At 50.4% G+C, this 23121-nt stretch overlaps 1 protein-coding gene across 1 annotated transcript; it reads left to right on the top strand.

Moving 5' to 3' along the window:
• Positions 1-4930: 4930 nt before the first annotated feature.
• SYNDIG1L (synapse differentiation inducing 1 like) lies at positions 4931-7271 on the top strand. The gene is made up of 3 exons (XM_059915781.1): positions 4931-5353; positions 6834-6974; positions 7113-7271. The coding sequence occupies exons 1-3, from the start codon at positions 4931-4933 to the stop codon at positions 7269-7271; spliced, it is 723 nt and encodes a 240-aa protein (XP_059771764.1).
• The last annotated feature ends 15850 nt before the right edge of the window (positions 7272-23121 follow it).

Genomic DNA, 23121 nt, shown 5'->3' with positions numbered 1-23121 from the left:
TCTCCCTCTCCTCTTGCGGGGCCCAGACCTCCAGCCATGACCACACGTTTGGAGCAATCTTCTTACATTCAGAATCCCAGACATCTCATGTTTTCCTCTGGAGCTAAGTGCACACGTGCGCGTGCGCATGTGCACACACACACACACACACACACACACACACACGAACATGTTCACCAGCAAGTGTGCATGTACCCAGTACCATACACAGTTTGGAAGGACACGCAGTCCAGGTGAGACCAGGCAGCAGAGGTGGAGATGAAAATTGCTCTGCATTGAATGCTGGTCCCTTATTCCAGGGAACAGAGAGAGAGAGGCAGCCCTAAGCAACAGGCCAAAGGTCAGGCCAGGCCAAGGGCAGAGAAGGCTGGACCTGGAGCCCAGCCACCACCTCCTGCTGGCCAGGACTCGGTGCTGGGTCCCCAGGGTCAGCTCGGTGAACTCCTGTGTGGCCCTAGCAGATTATGGAAAGAACATGACCTGTTAGAGAACCATGACCCTTGGCTTGACTGTGAGCAGGTACTGCAGCCCCTGACTTGGTTGGAGGTGTGGGTGTGAGTATGCACTTGCGTGAGTGCATGTATGTGCATGTGTGTGTGACGTGCCTCTCTGTGCATACTTGGGGGAGCGGGGGGCAGGTTTTGATGCTGTGCTCAGCCTCCAAACTCAGAAGGAATGCCCCAGCCTGGGGAGGGTTTGGTTTTTTTTTTTTTAATTTTTATTTTTTTATTCATTTATTTTTGGCTGTGTTGGGTCTTCATTTCTGTGCGAGGGCCTTGTCTAGTTGTGGCGAGCGGGGGCCACTCCTCATCGCGGTGCGCGGGCCTCTCACCATCGCGGCCTCTCCCGTTGCAGAGCACAGGCTCCAGACGCGCAGGCTCAGCAGTTGTGGCTCACGGGCCCAGTTGCTCCGCGGCATGTGGGATCCTCCCAGACCAGGGCTCGAACCCGTGTCCCCCGCATCAGCAGGGAGACTCCCAACCACTGCGCCACCAGGGAAGCCCCCTGGGGAGGTTATAAACTGATTTTAGATAATTTGGCTCAGAAGAAATCCATTAATTTTTGCCTGGTTTAAAAGTAGTGCATGCTCATCGTAAAAAAGTGAATGTGGAAAACAGAAAAAACATGGTGTCAAAAAAAAAAAAAATATGAAAAGCACCTGTGCTCCCACCCCTGGAGATAATCACTGTTGACATTTTGGCAGAGTTGAGATTACGTGCACATACGGTGTTCTTTGCTCCCCTCTTGCTGAATCTGCAGAGAGCATTTTCTCATGTTATTCCTCTTTGCAAACCTGTTTGAAGGCCTTGTACTGTTGTGTTGTTGCACCATAATTTACTTAACTTGTCCCCAAATGTTGGACGTTCGGGTGGCTTCCAGTTTGTCCCTACTGTGGAAAACCCGGGGTGAATGCACACTTCGTGTCTGTGCATGAAGTGCTGAGAAGTTCTGCTGAAGGTGCCATCAGGGTATGTGTGTGTTGGGGGGTTGGAGAGCAGTGATCCAGGCGAGGCTGTGTGGCTTAGGTTTCCGAGGCTCAGCTGGGTGTACTTTGACCAAGAGAGGGTGGCTGGTGGGAGCAGGGGGGTGAGCTGGGACACAGCCACTCCTGCCTGCCCTGGACAAGCGCCCTGCAAATGCCCCTATGGTCTTCAGAGCTCCAGGGCCTGATTCTTGGACATAAGTATCCCTCCTTTGCTTCTGGGGGATTAGAACTTGGCCTCTTGGTGAGGCAGAGCACAAAGCAGGGGTGAATTTGGTGCATTAATCTGTTCCGAGGGCCCTAGGGCTGGTCTCCCCAGCCCTACTCCCTCAGAAAGGCCCCTGCATACCTCTGCCCACCTGGATGGAAGCGCAGAGGGTGGGCGAGGTGAGCAGGGGCAGGGGCCAGGTGGAGGGGCAGGGCCGGGACGGGGGCAGCCCAGGGGGAGCGGGAAGCTGGGCAATAACTCCTTGGCTCCACGGCCCATTTGGCAAATAGACGTGTTGCCTTTCCTTTGCCTCCCTCAACCTGCTGGAGGGGCCGTAGTGGGGAAGGTGACAACTGCACTCACTGGGGGCTGAATGTGCTCATCTCTTCCTGACTATTGAAGAAGGTAGGGAGTGGGGGGATTTCACTTCTGAGGGGCTCCTTGAAGCTATGGGATCACAGTATATTAGTGCCACCATCACATCAATGGCTGTTTAATCCAACCCCTCTTGTTACAGATGGAGAAACTGACAGTAACTGTGCCAGGTCAAAAAGCTAATGGGGGTGGAGCAGGAATGGAAACTCAGCGTACCTAACTGAGTACATGTGCCTGTGGTCACATGTCCTTTAGCTCCACATCTGTGGGTCACATCTGCTGGTGGGGGGAGGCTGTGACAGGGGCTCCAAAGCTGCCCTTGGGGGTTAGAGAGACTAGCCCTGCTGGGAATCTGCCCCAAGGAGCCCAGGTGTGAGCGTGGCCCTGTGAGGCCTCTGCCTTGGGTGCCCAGCTCCCCACCAGCAGGAAGGAGCCCTTCCACGTCACTACAGTCCAAGGGCTCTCTCCCTGCATGTTTGCCCTCTGGAGAGGAAGGAGAGAGAAGTAGTGAGGCCCCTGCATTTGTGAGCAGCCCCGAAAGCAGTGACCTAAGCTCCCCCCCTTCCCCAGTCTCTGTATGTGGAGAAAGTTCTGCCACAGCTGGTTAACGCACCCACAGGGCCTCCAGGCACATAGCAGTCCAGTGTCTCCAGCACCATTCGTGCCCTCCCTGGGTGAAGAGCTGGGCACCTGGACCACATGCTCTTCTTCGCGCCCTTCCGGGATTCTTTGTTAGACATTCTTGGAACCCCAGCTCCAAGGCCACACCTCTCGGGGGCTCAGAGCCTCTGAGCCAGGGGCAGTCTCTCCTTGATCCTTTGCCCCAAGGCAGGCAACAGCCCACCCTCTGCCCTCATAGCAACCCAGCCAGGAGAGCCTGGCCCCCTAAGGACACTCCCTCGCTGCCCTCCCCCAATCTTGCCTGGCCCTCTTCCTCCCCTCGCTCTGTCCCATTCCCTGGGCATTATTACTGGGGCCATGCTCTGTCTTTAGGGTTCCCCAAGAACCAGCTTTCTAGAATTCAGCCACTTCTCTTGGGGCAGAAGAAATGTCCTTTGCAAGGCTTTGGCTGTGAATTCTTGGTGGGGAATAGGACTGGGGAAGATAAACTCAGCCCGGAGGGCAAAAATATCTCACCCTTTACCATTAGCAGAGCACCAGCTAGAAGGCCAAAAAAGGCCCTGGCCAGGGATGGGGGTGAAGACAAGTTCTAAAGCCCAGAAATGAGCATAGCAGCCCCTCCCACTTATAATCTACAACATACTTGCATCTCGGCCAGCTCTGGATCCTCAAAACAACCTCGTGTGGTGGGCAGGGATTATCATCTGCACTGTACAGGTGAGGAAACCAGAAGGGCATGAAAGTTACCCAAAGTGTCAGGGCCAGGACTGAGTCTCCAACCTCCAGGTTATAAATCCAGGGCAAGACATGACCCTGGCCCCCACCAGCTTCATGATGTGCCTGGGAGGGAGACAGCAAGCCTCCTGAGGCCACCTGGCGTGCCCCTCCTCTCTCTCCAGACCCCACTTCTACCTGCCACACCCCAGAGTGTGTATGGATTTGCTGTAGACACACCCAAAAGTTGCCTTTTTCTCCTTCAGCCAGTCCTGAGCACCCACTATGCGCCCTTCCCAAATGCACAGTAGGTGCTCAGGGCTGGCTGAAAGACGAAGAGGCAGCCCCTGAGGGTGTCTACATTTCCAGCTGGGATGTGCAAGTCCAGACCTTAGCACCCAGGAAGCCCTGCCCCAGATCCCACAATTTGCCTTATAAGGGAGGTTAGCCTAAGGTGCATCCCCCTAAGACCATACCTGGGGAGAAGCATCCTTCCTCAGGAAGAACTGACCTCTGTGAGCACATGGTATGTAGCGAGCTCTGAGCTAACGGTGGTCCCACCCAACCCTAGAACAAATCCTCTGTCAACCCAACATCCCACCTGCCACCAAGTCCTGTCAGTATCTCCCAAGGCCGGCCCCCTTTTCTCCATCTCCTCACCGTTGAGTCCCAGTTGTCCTCAACTTACCTGAAGCCATGGCAAAGCCTCCTATTGGTGTCACAGTCAGTCCAAGCCACCCCCCACACACAGCCCCCAGGAAGGCTTCAGGACCCAAATCTCATCCTATCACCCCTGCCAAGACCCCTGAAGGCCCCTTAGACCTAAACGGGGTTGCACGGTCTGGGCCTGCACTCCATCTCACACCTTTCTCTTTACCCTGAGCCACACCAGCCTTCTCTCAGCTCCCTTGCCTACCATCCTTTATTTGGCCTCTGCGTGAAACGTGTCCCCCCTCCCCTCACCTTGTCAGCTCATCTTCTTCCTTCAGATCTCAGTTCAAAAGCCTCCCCTGCGCCTCTGTGTCAGTTCTATCCATCGTACATTCTCACACCCTCTGCTGTACTTCTCCTTCAGGGCAGGCGTTTTCTCCACCAGTTGTAAGCTCTGGAAGACAAAGTGTGCATCTTTCTTCCTCTCCCCGCTTCCCGCCCTTCTCACCATCGCATCCCCAGCATCTGTCCAGTGCCTGGCCATCGCTGATGCTCAATAGCTATGTGCTGAATGGATAAATGAATGAACCAACTCTATGAGGTAAGTACTGCTGCTATCCCCAATCTGCAGACAAAGAAACGGAGATTCTGAGGAGTTGAGTGGCCAACTCAAGGTCCTGCGGCTGGCCGGTGGTACAGGAAGGGTCTAGAGCAAGTCAGACTGCAGAGTCTGTGCTCTTCACCACTTCTGGTCCTGCATCTAGAATGCCGGCCTCAGTGTCTGTCTTGCTCTCCCAGCAGGCTTTCTGAGGACTGCTCAGCTGGCCACCAAGTCCTGGGGCTCTGGGACTCTCCTCCCCAGAGCTGCCCCCAGAACCATGGAGAGTCTGAGTGAGCTACAGAACCCACTGCTGCCTCGGAACCCCGCACACCTCCATGGCCCCTATCCCTACCCCGAGGCTTCTCCCGCCTGGCCGTGCCGGGAGAAGATCTACTCCTACCTCCTGGGTGGTGCTGGCCCTGCTCACGCCCACCAGCTCCTGGACCCAGGATCCCTGCAGCTGGCCGTGGAGACCTGGTACAGGCCCAACTGCCGCCTGGGGAGGGACAAGGTCAAGGAGCCCAGGGCAGGCAGCTGCGAAACCAGCTTCACAGAGAGCAGGGAGCCCCCCGCTGGGCCTACGGAGCAGTCCACAGAACCTGGCCAAGCGGAAGAGGATGTCACCATCCAGACTGTGTCCTACGGGGTTCAAGAGGAGCTCCAAGGCCAAGAGGACGACCAGGAGGAGGAGGAGGAGGAGGTGAGTATGTGTGTTCAAAATGCAGGTTCTTGGGTTCACCTCCAGGTGTTGAGATTCTGTAGGCCTGGCTTGGGGGCCAGGAATCTGTATGTTACCAAAGAAAAGGCACTTCTGACACAGGTGCTATCTACACTTTGAGAAACACTAGCTTGGGCTATTTTTTAAGATTAACTGCATTAGGGTATCTTTTTAATTGAAGTATAGTTGATTTACAATATTATGTAAGTAGGTGTACAACATAGCAATTCACAATTTTTAAGGGTTATGAATATTTAATTTTTTAATAGCATTTTTTGTTCTTGTTTTTTTCTAGCTCAATCGAGAGATAATTGGTATATAACATTGTTTAAGTTTAAGGTGTATAATGCCATGATTTGATTCATGTACGTATTGCAAAATGTTTACCACAATAAGGTTAGTTAACACATCCTTCATCTCACATAATTACCATTTTGCTGTTGTTGTTATAGTGAGAACATTTAAGATCTACTTTCTTAGAACTTTCAATTGTATGATACGTTATTGTTAACTACAGTCACCACGCTGTATTAGATCCCCAGAACTTATTCCTCTTATAACTGGAAGTTTGTACTCTTTAACCAACATCTCCTCATTTCCCCCACTCCCCAGCCCCTGGCAACCACCAATCTACTCACTGTTTCTATGAGTTCAACTTTTTTAGATCCTACATATAAGTGAGATCATATGGTATATGTCTTTCTTTATCTGACTTATTTCACTTAGCATAATGCATCAAGATTCATGTTGTCCCAAATGGCAGGATTTCCTTCTTTTTATGGCTGAATAATATTCCATTGTACATATAGATATAGATAGATAGATAGATAGATAGATAGATAACATTGTCTTTATCCATTCATCCATCCATCTATGGACTTTTAGACTTTGAGGAAAGTTCACCTTGTTCTTGTTTTCTTAATTATATAAGTAATTTAAAGTCAATATAGAAAACCATTCAAAGATAACTATTATTTTAGTGGATGATCTTCCAGTCTTTTTTACTTATGTGTTTTTTTCCTACCCTGCTCCCCAAAAGAGATCTTGCTATATACACAGTTCTATAACAGAAACTTTCCTCTCTAAGGAACATATTTCAGTTTTGCTCCACATAATCTAATATTTTCTACAAGGTGATTTTTAAGGGTTACATGGTATCCCATTGTAGGTTCTTCCATCATTTATTAACCCAATTTCCTGGTCATTGGGTGTTGAGATTGTTTCTAATCTTTCACAATTACTATCCTATGATGAACATTCCGGTACGTGTATATCTGTATTCTTTCCTAGTGATAAATTCCTAAGGGTGGAATCACTGGGCCATTCACTGTCAAAGCTTTTGGTAGAGAGTACCGAGCCCAACCCACACTCCCACTAACAACAATTGGTCTGCCCGTTGCCCCACATCACTGCCAATGGGTGATCCTAGGCCAGGTCACAAGAGCCCACTCATGTTTTGCAGAGTGATGCAACCTCGACAGAGAGTGAAAGTGAAGACAACTTCCTTACGCTGCCTCCCAGGGACCACCTGGGTCTCACTATCTTCTCCATGCTCTGCTGCTTCTGGCCACTGGGCATAGCTGCCTTCTACTTCTCCCAGGGGGTAAGAGCCCATGGGGCCCAGGGCTTCTGCTCTAGCCACCTCGCTCCTCTGGGGGGCCTGGGGTCAGGGCCTGGCGGGCTGGGGCTGTTTTGCTGGGCGTGGGGATGCTCCCTTTCATCAGCGCCTCTCTCTCCCTAGACCAGCAAGGCCATCTCCAAGGGGGACTTCCGCCTGGCCAGCACCACCTCCCGCCGGGCCCTATTCCTGGCCACACTCTCCATCGCCATCGGGGCTGGTCTCTATGTGGCCGTGGTGGTAGCCCTGGCAGCTTACATGTCCCAGAATGGCCACAGCTAGTGGCCAAGAAGTCCTGGCGTCCCGACTCCCCTGCTCCACCTGAGGAGGCAGGGGGGCTTGGGGTAGCAGACTCTATGGGGAGTCCTGGCCCCTGAAGACAACTCATGAGGGTGGCTTATCGGGAGGAGGCCTCCCAGGCTGCAGCCTGAGGGGTGCAACCTTCACTTCTTCCTGCCTGTTGCAACCAGCCTAAAGCAGGGCTGGAAGCATCACTCTCCAGCCCAGGCTATGTTGGGAAGCAGGAGAGGGTAGGGCTGCCCACCTGGCCATCCAGGCAGGGCCTCCCTCTAGCTGGGAGCTCTCCCCATTCTGCTTATTTCCTAAAGGGTCTCCTGCCCTGCAAGCACCCCACTACCCGACTCTGTTAACCTCTCCACAGAGAAAGAACAGATTACAGGGAGGGAAAGGAATGCCTGGGGAGAAGAGGAGCTGAGCCAGTCCTTGCAGCCCACAGGAATCTCCACCTGGGACACCCTGACCTTCCCCAACTCCACTCTCTGGCTCATGATGCCCAGACCTCAGCCAGCCAAGAGGGAAATACATAGAGACATAGGGACCCCTTGGTCTTTCTGGTTCTGGAGGGTGCTTACCTCTCCTGTGGACTTGTAAGACAGTGTAGATTCTAGGTAGAGAAGGGACATCTCGGGTGTATAAACTCTGTACTGAGGGCAGGTTCTTGGAGCATCTCTGTGCAGGAACGAAAGGCAGATGAGATGACACAAAGCCTGGAGGGCCTCGGAATAGTGTTGCCCCTGTTCCCCCAACATCCTTTCCTAGGCTCCTCCCGGGAGGCTCTGAGCTGGCACCATCCCAAGTAGACGGAGAGAGAGTGCCATCAGCCCAGCAGCCACTGAGCGCAGGACCCTAGATCCAGCCCTGTAGGAACATAGCGAGGAGACCCTGAGTAGTGAGTGAGATGAGGGGAGGGACACAGGCCTGGCATGGCAGCTGAGCAGCCCAGGAAGGCTTCCTAGAGGAGGTGAGCAAGGTCTAGATGGATGAGGAGAATGTATCTAAGGGATACTAAGGGATGACCCTTAGTATTCATGGGCAGGGATGTGGCAGGAGCCTCCCAAGGAGGGTTCAAAGCTGTTTGGATTATGCCTAGAACATCCAGGCTGGAGCCAAACTGCGGGCTCCACCAACTCAAGGAAGAGGAAGGTCAGGCCTGTGTCTCAAAGGCCAGTAATGTTTTCCCACCTCTGAATGCTGGACCCCTGGTCAGCCTTGGAGCTTCTTCACTGGCACCCTGGCTCAGAGCTGCTCTTAACACCCTCAACCTCTAGGAATCCTCCAGAATTCTAGAGACATCCAGACAGGCAGGAGGAGCACATTGTGAGGGCAGGCCTTTCAGAGTTCAATCTATGGACCTCACTGTGCACAATCTGCAGACCTGGTCATTCCCGTCCCCCATCCAGAGCTCGGGGCTATGAATCCACCAACTTGTCCCACCATCCTCCCTAATCCCAGGCGTTACGCAGCCCTCCATTCCCTGCATCCCCTGAAGTCTCACAGGCCCAGGATCAGCAGTTTTAATGTCCCATTATTGTATATAATTATCCTTGTAATAAACATTTCTGTAACACCTGGTGCCCTCTGGGCCTCTTACTGTCCTCGCCTGCCTCCACCTTTGCCTGCGTCCATTTCTTCCCCAAGACTGACCTCCATCCCCAAGTCTACTGCTCCTGGCCCCTAGCAGCATGTTCTTGAGAGGACATGCCCACACCCAGGCCTTAGGAGAAGGGGGAGGCACTCTGGCTTGGAGGACTTCTCTGCTCAGGGTAGCCTGGGTGCAGGGTGATGGCGTGCATTTGACTCTGCGAGATAAGACGAGGTCCATGCTGAAGAAAAATCCCTTCTAGACTCGAAGGCCTTGGAGATCAGGCGGAAGGGATGCGAGCCAGGGTGACTGAGGCTCCACTGAGCTGCCTGGAGCTATCAAAGGTGGACACAAGGTACGGGGTCACCAAGGAGCCTCATTCCCCCGATGCCCTCTCTAGAGTCCCTCATACCTCCCTAGTGGGGGCTGCTCACGGGTGGTATGGGGAGGAAACCATCTCTGTCTGCCTCAGACCACAGCCTCAGCACCAAATGCTCTCGGTCCCAGGCCCCCAGGAACCTGCCTGCACTGGCAGAGAGACCAGCCTGTCCTCTAGGTCACTGCATGGAGGGTGCTGGCATACTTGCACCCACATGCGCCTACTTGCAAGACACAGCTATGGACACACACACACATGTTGCACAGGCTGGGTACCCCTGAGACAGAGATTAGCGCACGATGTACATTAGGAGACGCTCTTGGGATAACATTTGAGGAAGGGAGCAGAGGCCGATCTGAACGGCGGGGAGGCCAGGCTGCGATGCTGGCCCAAATGACTGTCTGGGCCAACCCAAGGTGGGGTCTGGATCCAGGATGCCCTTCAGAGTTGACCCAAGGTAGGACGAAGGGCCAGGCCTTTATATCTGCTTATCAATCAGTCATCGGATGTGGGCCACCCAGAAAAGGGCTGTGACTCAGGTGAGGCGGATCCCTTCAGCTGGAGCTGCTCCCGAAGCGGGGTTTGCCCTGAAGGCTGATTGCTGACAGCACCTGCAGCAGCTGGAGGTCTAAGCCCATCATTCCTGCGGGGCCCCGAGCAGCACATCACCGCATCCACCGCGCCCACCAAGCAGCAGCAGACCCGGTGCTGCCACCGAGACCCCCTCGGCATTTACCTCCCCACAGCGAAGTCTGCTTCCTGGGAACTCTGTGATCCTGGGCCCACAGGCAGGATAAGCCGAAAGTGACTTCAACCACTGACAGATGGAAGCCGGTGGACCAATAACCCCAGATTTCCCGGCATCTGGAAGGGAGGACACTAGTCATATTCTACACGCTCTCAGGGTTCCCCAGCAGGACTGAGCTTCAGTTGCCTGCGGTGGCAATTTGCTTAAAAGCATGTCCCTCACTGGCTGCCTTCCTGCCCCCATCTTCTTCCTCACTCCCCTGCCGCGCTTCCTGGGATCAGCTCCCAATAAACTACCTACGATCGAATCCTTGTCTCAGAGGGCCCCAGGGGAACCCAAACCAAAACACAGACATGCACGCACACACGCACATATACACACAGCGTGTGCGTGCTCACACACACAGGCGCGGGCATGCAGCCACGCACCCCTTCGTGCACGCGCGCACACGGGCACAGCCCACACAGGCACAAATGCTTCGTGCCCACGCTCACGTGTGCCCACACGTACAGCACGCGCACATGCCAGGGGTGAAGCAGGAGACGTGGTGGCTGAGGAGCCCCTCCCGGCCCCGTCTGGTCTGCAGTGTCCCTGTCCCCGGTCCCGCTGGGCCCCGGCCTGGGCAGCAGGCAGCACGGACTCCAGTCCAGGCCGTGCTCGGGCTGGGCATGCTGCCTCACAGCCCTGACAGCTCCCACCTCCTTCCCAGCCCTGCAGAACACTGCTCCAGGCCTGGAGACAAAGGAGAAGCCGCCGAATGATTTCCTATGTTCAGCCCTGGTCCTGCTCCCCACCGTCCTCACCCCATCCCCTTCCCTCAGCTGCAAATTCAGGCTCTGCAAAAGAAAATGGAATCAGAAACATAGCCCCTAGGGACTTCGCTCCCAGCCCCCTTGGAAGGGCCCATTCTGTGGAGCCTGGGCTCATCCTGATCAGCCCCTGCCACGCTGGCAGGGCCCCCTCCCCTGTCACGCCGAGCCTCTGGGCATGCCTGGGGCACTTTAGGCCTCCTGCTTCCCAGCTCTGCCTGTGTCTCACAGCCTGAGGCTCCTGGGAAGCAGGGGGCTTGCAGTTACCCCACTTCCGGCTGGTTCCTCAGGCTGGCAGAGAAGCTGGGGGCGGGGAGGGTCCCCTGGGTATAGGTGCCCATGACGAGCTGCAGTGCCAGCACATCTGTGCAAATATTACCAATTATTTTCCTCACTATAAACACCCAGCAGGAAGGCAGGGAAGCAAACAACTCAAATTGTTTAAAATAGAAACCGAAATTGCTGCCCAGGGAAGTCAGGGCAGCAGGCAGAGAAGGGGCCGTGTACCAGGAATCTGGGGTCTCCCCCACCAACTGCCCTTAAAGTGCACCTGCTCCCCCTACCCCAACCCTGCAACCCCACCTCAACTTTCTCCTCCAAAGGCCAGGCAGAATGAGATTGGAAAGGTCATCACCTGGGGGATGGGGGATAGGAGGATGGGGGCCCAATGGGCCCTGTGCAGGGGAGGGAGGATGGCTGAGAGGGGCAGACACAAAGGAAAAAGGAGCCAGTGGTTCAGGGCAGCTGGGCTAAAATGCTGTGTGGAAAGGAGCTGGGGGGAGGAAGCCTCCCTTCACTGTACCCAAGGGCAGGGGAAGGAGGGGGACCCTCAGGTGGCAGGCCAGGGGCCTTGGGACTCTGGGCCAAGTGAGAACAGTGACCTGCCACCCACTCTGAATGAAAGGAATTTTTTTGATAGTGGAAATGGCTAGAAACCAGCTCCCCGAGGGGCCCAGCAGCCTTCCCTTTCCCTCCCTCCCTCCCCACAAACAGGGTTGATAGACAGCAGGTCGCTGACACAGTCACACGGGTTGTCAAAATGCTGAAACATTTCCTCACCAGTTGATAAACAGGCCCTGTCCCAAGCCCCCCAAATATTTCCCTTTCCTGCCTTCCTGGTCCCTCCCCCAGGACCCCCAGACGCCCCCAGGAACTAAAGGGTTAACGGTGGGCACAGCAGCCCCCCTCCCCCAAGTGACTCTTAAATATCTCAGATGTCACCCCTGCCCGCAAAGACATCATCTGTGTGCCACGGCCTCTCTCCTCTCCTAAGGATGTTCCCGGGGAGTGGGCTCTAGGCAAACCCACCACTCCTCAGTCTGCCCTTGCATCCCTGCTTCTTCCAAGAGACAGTCCCAGCACATTTCCTGGGTCTAGCCAGGCCTGAACCCCACCCGGAGGAGAGGAAGCGGGTGTGCTGAGGCAGGGGCCCGTGGCCAAGTTGTCAAGGGTATGAATCCTGAATGCTGCAGCGGGAAGGAAACCTGGAGGTGATCTAATCACAGTGCCTGATGCTACAGAAGAGACAACCAAGGCCCAGAGAGGGAAGTGAGTGGCCCAATGTCACACAGCGATTTATGAGCCAAACCCGGGCCTCGCCTCCCAGGCCCTGGAGTTGCTGAGCTAGGCTGGTGATATCGCTGCCTGCTGTGGAAACGCTGAAAACCCAGGGAAGACTGTTGCCTCTGCTGTGAATATTAACAGACTACTTCCCTGAGCCTTCCTCCTGGGCTGTTTCCTGCTTCGAAGGCTGTCCCAGGCAGCCCCTCCCTGGGGCTGGTACCTCAGCCCTTCTGTTTTGGTGGTGTGGCAGGGTGGGGTGGGAAGTTGAGAGCTTTGCTTAGCCTAGCTGCTCCAAGCTCTCAGCAGTCCCCGCCACCACCATGGGCGCTCTCACATCCTCTCGGCAACGGGGGCGGGAGGCACTGCTCTGGAACGTGGGGGACCCACAGAGACACTCAGATGTTCTGAACGAAAATAAAAGGTGCTCGTGTAGCCCATCTGCATTTCCAAATACTTCCCACCTACATCCCTTGAACTGCTCTCACCTCCCTCCCTCTAAAGGGCCGGGCAGACTTCAAAGCCACTTGTAGCTCCACGAGGAAATGACAGAGAAAGGAATTCCCAGAGGGCCGGGTGCCCCCAGAGGCGGCCAGGAGGGGGACAGAGGGGACAGCAGGCATGTTGGCAGCAGAGGGCAGGGCTAGCGGTGAGGCGGCAGGGGCAGGCCAAGCTGACAGAGCACCTCTGGTGCACAAAAGACCGCCACTCGGGCTCCCTCTGCACTGAGGCAAGTGTTCCTGTCCCCATTTTACAGACTGGGAGAACGAGGCCAGCAAGGCTCTCTTTCCTCCTGGTGCCACAGCTCAGTGAATGGTACCATCGTGGTGTCTGAGCAGCTGACATGGCTCCACCCTCACCCCCCACCCTCATCCCATCTGAGCCCAGCTCCTGGTCATTTTCCCCTCCTTCATCCCCTCCAGCCCTGTCCTAACACTTCTGCTCAGAGCTGGCTGAGAGACGCAGCCTAACACAGTGGCTGAAAGCACAGAGTCTGGAACCAGGCTGCTCTGCTCTGTGCAACCTTGGGTGTTTTCCTGTGTGGAAAAGGGGCACCATGATGGTGACTACTGCAAAGGGTTGGTGCGACTATTACATACATTAACACTTGTATGGCTTCTCCAACAGCATTAGGTGTCTAGTAAGTGCTATGTGGAATTTTTTTTTTTTTGCCGCACCGCGCCGCTTGTGGGATCTTAGTTCCCCGACCAGGGATTGAACCGGGGCCCTCAGCAGTGAAAGTGCAGAGTCTTAACTGCTGGACTGCCAGGGAATTCCCTGGAGAATGTTTTTAACTATCTCCAAGGGACCACCACCCTAAATGGCTTCCCTGCCAGAAGCTCCTCACCTTCCTCCACCCCGACACCTCCCACCGCCAGAGAGACTAAAGCCAGATCCTGGTGTACGGAGACCCTGCTGACTTCTCCAGGCAGACATCTGCTGATAACAAGCTAAAGGCACGAGCCTGTTTCTCGTGTCCCCCTGCCAAGAATTCCCCTGTCTGCCCTACTGCCTGACCTTTCCCTCCAAGCTGATAGAAATCTTCCAAGACACAGTTCTAGAAAATCCCATCTCTAGCACTTTCTGACAACTCTTCCCCACCGCCCCACCCAAAACCAAGTGGAACAAACCACCTTCCTTCATGAGCCGTCGCCACACCTGTTCACACTGATATCTCTGCCACATCTACAGCCCTTTGCTCCTCCGAGGGTGGGACCCGTGTCTGTCTCGGCCTCACTAGGTCTGGTGTGGGGCCTGCTCTCTGTAGACGTTCAACACGGGCTGTCTGGGCACATCGCTGGGAAAGAAGTGACTTGCCACACAGCTGGAGAAGGTCGGGGTTAGGATTCTTTCGTCTGTGATTTCTCTCTCAGAGGGGAGAATCACCCACTTCTTCGGGGAGATGAGAGCTGGGAGGAGAGTCTCTAGGTGAGAGGGGCTTTACAATTCCAAGGAGAACAAAACAGACCAGGGACAGCAGGGTGGACCCTTGCGGTGCCCAGCCTGGTAGTATCTGAATAGGAAGGGGCAGAGCACAGAACTCTTAGGTGCCTCCTCCTACTTTTCATCTGGGTTGCCATAAAGACCCACCTTTCCCGTGCAGCAAGGTCTGTGCTCTGTAGGAGGATACAAACAAGGGGGCAAAGAAGCCAGGGCAGCTGCTCTCTCCTTGTCCTCTCTGATCTCTGCAAGACTCTGGGCTGAAGACAGAGAAGAGGTTCTTTCTCAGTTTCCTCTACTCGCAACTCAGCCCCTTGGTCACCCACATCCTCCATAGGAGCCCACAAGTCTGAGTGACACTGGCCTGTCCATAGCCTCCTCTGAAGGCCAAGGCCAGAAGCGGGAGCCCTGCCTCACCCGACTTCATCACCTTCCCACGCTTCACCAAATCCTGTGACTCCGCCTCCCCCCAATCTCCCTGATCCCATCTCCTTCTCCCTCCTCCGTTGCCAAGTCCTAGTGCCAGCCCCCATCAGCTCGCACTCGGGCTCCTGCAAAAGCCTCCGAAATGACCTGTCACTGGCTACAACATGGATGACCTTGAGGACATTATGCTAAGTGAAATAAGCCAGTCACAAAAAGACAAGTACTGCATGATTCCACTTCTGTGAGGTATGTAGAAGAGTCAAATTCACAGAAACAGAAAGTAGAGTGGTGGTTCCCAGGGGCTGTGGGGAAGGGGAAATGGGGAGTTATTTAATGGGACAGAGTTTCAGTTTTGTAAGATGAAAATGTTCTGGAGATCAGTTGCACTATGTTGTGAATATACTTAATGCTACTGAACTGTACACTTAAAAATGGATAAAATGGTAAATTTTATATTGTTTTTTACCATAATTTTTTAAAAGACTGGGGGAAAGTAATAATTATTATTATAAAGAAATATTCTAATACTATTATAAATCTGTTCAGTCTCTTTTCAAAGATGATTTTAATGAAAACATAAAACCCTCCTAAATGGCCTCCCCTTTGCTGAAGTGCACTTTTCTAAAGGCAAATCTGGTCGAGTCAGCCCTTCATACTTGCAGGGTCTTTGCTATTTCCTCTGACTGAAATATTTTTCCTTCCCTTCTTGGACTAATTAACTCCTATTCACGCTTCAAATCTTGGTTCTAAAGTCACTTCCTCCAGGAAACCCTCCCTCACCCGCCTGGCTGGATCTATTCCCATCATTGTGCATTCTCTGAGCCCCATGTTCCCATTTTCAAAGCCCAGATCCCCATTGCAACTGTACATTTATTTCTGAATATTGGATTAATGTCTGTCTCCCTCCATTGTAACCCCAATGCCCAGATAGATGACAACTTAAGCAAACAAAAACAAATTCACTGTCACGCAAGTCAAAACCACAATGAAATATCACCTCACACCTGTCAGAATGGCTATCATCAAAAGGCCACAAATAACAAATATTGGCAAGGATGTGGAGAAAAGGGAACCCTAGTACACAGTTGGTGGGAATATAAATTGGTGCAGCCACTATGGAAAACAGTATGGAGGTTCCTTAAAAGTCTAAAAATAGAAATACTATATGATGCAGCAATTCTACTCCTGGGTATTTATCCGAAGAAAATGAAAACACTAATTGCAAAAGATACATGCACCCCAATGTTCATAGCAGCATTATTTACAATAGCCAAGATGTGGAAATAACCTATGTGTCTATCAACAGATGAATGAATAAAGAAGATGTGGTACATATATGCAATGGAATATTACTCAGACATAAAAAAGAATGAAATTTTTGCCATTTGCAACAACATCGATGGACCTGGAGGGTATTATGTTTAGTGAAATAAGTCAGACAGAGAAAGACAAACACTGTATGTTATCACTTATATGTAGAGTCTAAAAAATAAAACAAATGAATATAATAAAACAAATGAATGAATATAACAAAACAGAAACAGACTTACAGATATAAAAAACAAACTAGTGGTTACCAGTGGGGAGAGGTAAGGGGGATAGGGTAGGGGATTAAGAGTTACAAACTACTATGTATAAAATAAATAAGCTACAAGGATATATTGTACAGCACAGGGAATATAGCCAATATTGTATAATAACTTTAAATGAAGCATAATCTATTAAAATATTGGATCACTGTGTTGTACACCTGAAACTAATATAATATTGTAAACCAACTATACTTCAATTTAAAAAATTCACTGTCAAATACGTAAAATCAATTACATAAGCTGAAACAAAATAAGAAGATATTGAGTACTTACTCTGCGCCAAGCCTATACTAAGCACTTTACAAATATTAATCAGTGAAACCTTGCAACATCCCTAGAAGGCTGATTCTATTAGTATTTTATCCCTATTTTAGGGATAAAGAAACTGAGGTCCAGAGAGGTAAAATAACCTGCCCTTGGTCACACAGCTAGTAGGATAGTAGCTGGAATTTGAACCCAGGCCATCTGGCTCCACTGTCCACATGCCAGGGCCATTACCCCACCTTGCCCAAGCCTGATGCCACCAGAATCACAGATATATATATATATCTGCACCCCCCCTAACTTCTCCCATTGATTCTTTCCTCTTCCCTTCCCTAAATGATACTGAGCAGGGGTTAGGGTCATGGAGAGAGGACCACATGTTTTACCCCCAACGTATTTTAAGGAATATTTGTTCACTGTAACCCAAGAAGCCCAGCAAACCTGCCCAGCACCTGTCGAGTCCCCTGGTGGATGGTGAAGACCAAGAACAGCCTCTAGGTCTCTTCTGAGAGGCCAAAGAGAAGCAAGGACAGAGTCATAGGCATCCACAGCCCATCTAGCTGTGATCCAGAACGGATCCCTAGAGGAGGAGCAGGAATCTTGGGAAACAAGACCACCAGGACCTGGGGAGGGGGGTCGTGCAAAGGTGGGTGTGGTGGCTGGTATCCAGCCAGAGACACAGGAAGCATGACTCTTTGACAGGAAGGCAGGTCCTTGCTTCCATATCCTTCCCCCAAATGCTGACCCAGTGCCCAGGGAACAGGTCAGCTGTCACCCTGCCCATGGAAGTGACCCATATGTTGCCAAGGGGAGCTGGGATGGATGGCGATAGAGTCATAAGTCCCCATGGAGAGCTGCTGCTCAAGTGAGATGAAGCAGGGATCTTCTCAACCTCAGACAGAAAATGAAAGGCAACTTCAGGGTTTTAGGCTTGGATTGTCGAGTGCCACCGTATGCTGGTTACTGGGCTCCTTCCTTTTTAATATCAACCCATATTTTATAGACAGGAAAACTGAGGCTCAGAGAGATAAGTTAAATTGCCCAACTAGCTGGGAAGCTGGGGAGCCTTAAAATTAATTGCCGAGTTTTCAGTCTTTAAATTAAATGTCTGTACCTCAAACCCCATTGATCCAGCAAGGTGAGTCAGAAAGTAAAATAAAAATGAGCGAGCAGGGGTCAGGTTCCACTCTTGCCTGAAACAACTCTTATTTTCTTCTTTACCCCAATTTGGGCAGCAGTTGTGTCTGGTTATTCAAGCAAGAAAACATCTCAGAACTCACTAGCTCTTTGCCCAGCATGGATACCGGACCTTAACTCAGAGCCCCTGCCAGCACCCACACCAGCTCCAGTCCCCCTCTTTCCATGCCCCCCCCCCAAAGTCTGCAGGTGGAGAGGTGATGAGCGGCTCTCTCCAGCTGCACGGTCTCCCTGGGGTGGTGCATAGAGGATTCCACACTCAGAGCAGCCAATTAAGGACCGTCATCCTGGCGGAGCTGCTGACTCAGAGCTGCTTGAACCCCTCTGCCCCACCCCCCAGGAGTCCACCCAGGAAGCCTCAGGGAGCTCCCCTCACAGGGGCCAGGGGCCAGGCTGGGTAGATGGCAGCTGCCCTGACCTCTCCGCCAGGCAAAAACCTGTGTAGCTTCAACACCCACCCCAGACTCTGCTCAAACTCTCAACTTCCTCCATCCTTGAGCATCAATTAAATATTGACTAAGTAACTAATAAGCAGGAATGGTCTACCATGCTCTCCAGGGCAAAATGAGTCTCTCTTTCTCAGGAGTGAGGCAAGTAGAGACGGCCTCCTTGCTGGTCCTTGAAAACACCAAGCATGATCTTGCCCCGCTTCTGCCTTTGTACCTGCTGGTCCTGGTCCTTCCGCTAGAAACACCTTTCTCCAGATATCTGCTCTGCATTGCTTGCTCAAATGTCACCTCATCTTAGAGGCCCTCCCTAGCTGCCTCCCACCTACCATTTACCTGCTTTGTTTTCCTTCATAGCTCTCTCCCTGCTTGATATTTTACTACCTGTGTGTTTGTCAGCCTTCCCCCATCAGAATGCAACCTCCATGAAAAGGGACTCCTGGGTCTCATTCATGGCTGGCTGAATCCTCAGTGCTTAGAACAGGGACTGGTTCTCAATAAAGATCTGTTCTGTGAATGGGACCTGGGTTCTGGCTCTATTCCAGCTGGGACCAGCTCTGTGACCCCTGGTGAGCTGCTCCCCATCCCACCTCCCAAGGCTTCTCCTTTATAATGTGAAAGGATTTGTGGTTTCTAACTGGGGTCTTAACTGGAGTCCCTAATGGCATCAAAGGGAGAATGGAGGTGGGCTACTTTTTTATTGAGGTGAAATTCTCATAACATAAAATTAACCATTTATTTTTACTTTTTATTGAAGTATAGTTGATTTACAATGTTGAGTTAGTTACTACTGTACATCAAAGAGATTCAGTTATACATATATACACATTCTGTTTTTAATATTCTTTTCCATTATGGTTTATCATAGGATACTGAATATAGTTCTCCATGCTAGAGTAGGACCTTGCTGTTTATCCACCCTATATATAAAAGCTTACGTCTGCTGACCCCAACCTCCCACTCCATCCCTCCCCCAACCCCTTCCCCCTTGGCAACCACAAGTCTGCTCTGTATGTCCCTGATTCTGTTTCTGTTTCAGAGATAGGTTCATTTGTGTCATAGTTGAGATTCTACATATAAGTGATATCATATGGCATTTGTCTTTTTCTTTCTGGCTTATTTCACTTAGTATGATAATCTCTAGTTGCATCCATGTTGCTACAAATGGCATTATTTTGTTCTTTTTTATGGCTGAGTACTATTCCATTGTATATATGTACCACATCTTCTTTATCCATTCATCTGTCAATGGACATTTAGGTTGTTTCCATGTCTTGGCTATTGTGAATAGTACTGCTATGAATATAGGGGTGTCTGTATCTTTTTGAATTATAGTTTTGTCTGAATATATGCACAGGAGTGGGATTATTTTTAGTTTTCTGAGGAACCTCCATACTGTTTTCCACAGTGGCTGCACCAACTTACATTCCCACCAACAGTGTAGGAGGGTTCCGTTTTCTCCACAACCTCTCCAGCTTTTGTTATAAAATTAACCATTTTAAGTGAATAATTCAGTGGCAATTAGCACATTTATAATGTTGTGCAACCACCACCTATATCTAGTTTCAAACATTGTCATCTCCCCCAAAATGAACCTCATACCCTTTTTTTTTTTAGTGAAACAAATGTTTATTAGGAGGAAAAAGAGTACATGTGAACAGGCACACACAGGCCGGCTCAGAGAAAAAGTCGCACCTTCATGGTAGTTTTAATCACTTACATGGGGCATTTCTTCTGGGTTTCCTTTGGCCAGTCATCTTGTTTGCCTGGCTCTGAGTCTGTATTTGGTTTATCTCAGGGTCCTCCCTTGTGTGTGTGCATATCTCTTAGCCAAGATGGATTCTAGCAAAGAGGCCTATGGGTAGGTTGACATCACTCCCTTTTTGACCTCCAAGGAGCATTTCTGTACATGTACAGTCAGGAAGGTCTCCTTGACTTCGACAATGAGGAATACGTGTTCTCTTTCATCTGGGCAGGGCCCAGCCTCTCCTATTATCCTCCTGCTATTGTCTTCATCCTGGACTATCTGTCCACAGTGGGGGACAAACTCCAGCTGCTCAGCCGGGGCCCATCTATCTCCTGCCTCATTATCATTTGGTGGATTGAAATACGACTCTGCACCAGTCCTGGGCAAAGTCCTGCTGGCCCTCAGATTCCTTCCTCACTCTTCTCCTACTTGCTCCGAGCCATAGAAGGACTTCCCTGTGAAAAACATTTTCCCAGAACCTCATACCCTTATATCCATTAACTAGCTGCTCTCCGTTCCCCCTCCCCCCAGCCCCTGGCAACCACCAATCTGAGTTCTGTCTCTATGGATTTACCTATGAAGAATATTTCATATAAATGGAATCATACAATACGTGACCTTTTGTGTCTGGCTTCTTTCGCTTAGCATAATGTTTTTGAGGTACATCCACATTGTAGCACTTTTCAGTGCTTATTTCTTTTTATGGCTGAATAATATTCCATTGTGTGGATATACAATTTGTTTATCCATTTGTCCATTGATAACATGAGCTATTTTTAAAAGCTTTTCCAAATCTGTGATAAGACCATACCATCTGACTAAAGTATGTTTAGTAGACAAAAGTTTATAAAATATGGACAGTACAATAAAAGAGGTGCTTGCAGGTTCCAGGCCCTCATTCCACAACTCTACATAAAGTAATGTAGCTGGGCCCACGAACACAGCCTCCATCTCTGGACCAGTCTAAGCACTGATGGCTTTCTTTCACCCTCACCCTCAAGCTCTCTGCGGTAGGGACTGTCATGATGACTCATGCAGATGAGGCAAAATCCACTGCTGAGGGTCACACAGGTAAGAGTGATGGAGTTGGCATCTGAGCCCTGATCCTGGATCCAGAGGATGAACCCTTAACCACCTGGTACACTGTCTGCCTGGGGCACTCAGGCAGCCTTCCTGGTCACACCTCACCGAGCAGTACTGCCAGCTAAGGGCCAGAGTGGAGCAGGCGTGGGCTCCGGGGGAGGCAGTAGGTCAGGCGGAACTCTGACATCAAGTGGCAGCAACCTAACTTAAGGGCTGTTGAGATATTTAAATGAGATCAAGTATGAAAATACAAATCTCAAGGCTGTTATGTCATAATGACTAATATATATTGACTGCAGAGGGAGGGGAGCTCAATCTCACAACAGATGTAAAACAGTTGTGATGGATCCTGACTCTCAGAAGTGTGTGCTCTAAAGGGGAAAAGAGATCCACACCAGTGCCCACCGTACAGTCACTTGGGCTTGTGAGCTTCAGTTTCATCATCTATGAAACGCTCCTATTGCGTTTCACACGTACCCTCATTAAATCACCTGACTGGCTTGAATCATTTGTTTGCACACATGTCTCCTTATTCTTCTGTGAGCTCCTCAAGGGTAGAGACCCCATCTGCTCATCTGGTAACCCACCATAGACATTTGTGAAATAATAAATAGTGAACTCTTTCCCTTTCCCGCTCAGAACTTCTCCACATTTGAGCTTTCTGTTCAACTAATAATCTACCATGTACTGGCCTGAGCACAGTACACTCAGTACACGCTGCAGGACACACAGAGGTAAGCCAACAACAGTACTCCAAGAACATTCACTTTTAGTGAATCCACTCTTAGGAATTCAGGCTACAGATATCCTTGCGCATATGCCCAAAGGTGTAGGTTCAAGGATAGTCACTGACTCATTGTGTTACGATAGCATTAAAAGATTACAAACAGCCTAAATTCCCATCAGTAGAGGGCTGGCTACCTAAATGCTGGTACAGTCATCTCATGGATGCTCTGCAGACATTATAAAGAATGACTTTGTAAGGCCTAGTTCAACTAATAGGTCGTAATCTCTGAGAAAGATGGTTGAGGGCAAAAAGAAATTTACAGAAGTCTGCTATTTGTGTACATATTGTGTTTTTAAAGGAATACATATGTACATGTATACTTATAAATGCAGAGTCTAGCTCTAGAACAGTGCTGTCCAATAAATTATAATGTTAGCTACAAGTGCAAGCCATATATGATATTTACATTTTTTCAGTATCCCCATTAGAAGATTTAAAAAAAACAGGTAAAATTAATTTTAATATATTTTTCACCTCTATCCCAAATTGTATCATTTTAACATTTAATCAATATTTTAGTTATTTTTCCAGCTTTATTGAATTATAATTATGTTTTTAAATTATTGATGAGATATTTTGTATTTTTCTTTGTACTAAGTCATTGAAATATGGCATGTATCTTATACTTACAAAATATCTCAATTCAAATTAACCACGTTTTAAGTGCTCAATAGTTATGTATAGTTAATGGCTATTGTATGGGACGGCACAGTTCTGGAAGGACTTCACATTTGCCCCGGAGAGAGATTTTGGAGAATTGAAAATCACGGTAGGAAGAAGTTACTTTCACTATATGTTCTTTTGTTCTGTTTTGACTTTTTCCCCCAAGTGTGTGAATTAGCTCTATTTTTTAACTCACAGTTTTAAAGGTAAGGAAAAACAGAAAATCCAGAAAGAGACACAGAAAAGCAGTGATCTTAGAAGTAGGAGGTGATTCCAGACAGGCAGGTGCAACGTCAGGGAGGTCAAGAGAGGAGAGCTTTTCAGAAGATGAGGAGGAGGAGGGGGTGGAAGAAAAAGCAGTACCCTGAGGTGACTTCAGATTTGGCACCTGGGACATCGCTCGTCACTCACTGGTGACATTTGAGAGCTGTGTCAGGAGAGGGAAGGGGTGGAACAGGCCCAAAGCAGGTTGTTAGGAGGGGAGGCAATAAGTGAGGCTCTCTATGGAGAGAGACCCACAGACTCCAACATGGGAGCCAAACAACCGTGACTAACTCAGAGGTGGCCCAGGCAGTAAAGGCTGCTGCGGACGGCTCCTGGAAACCTCG

Source organism: Balaenoptera ricei, chromosome 2 (assembly GCF_028023285.1).
Source record: "Balaenoptera ricei isolate mBalRic1 chromosome 2, mBalRic1.hap2, whole genome shotgun sequence".
In the NCBI taxonomy this organism is placed as follows: domain Eukaryota; kingdom Metazoa; phylum Chordata; class Mammalia; order Artiodactyla; family Balaenopteridae; genus Balaenoptera; species Balaenoptera ricei.
This window is presented reverse-complemented; position numbering and strand designations above follow the sequence as displayed.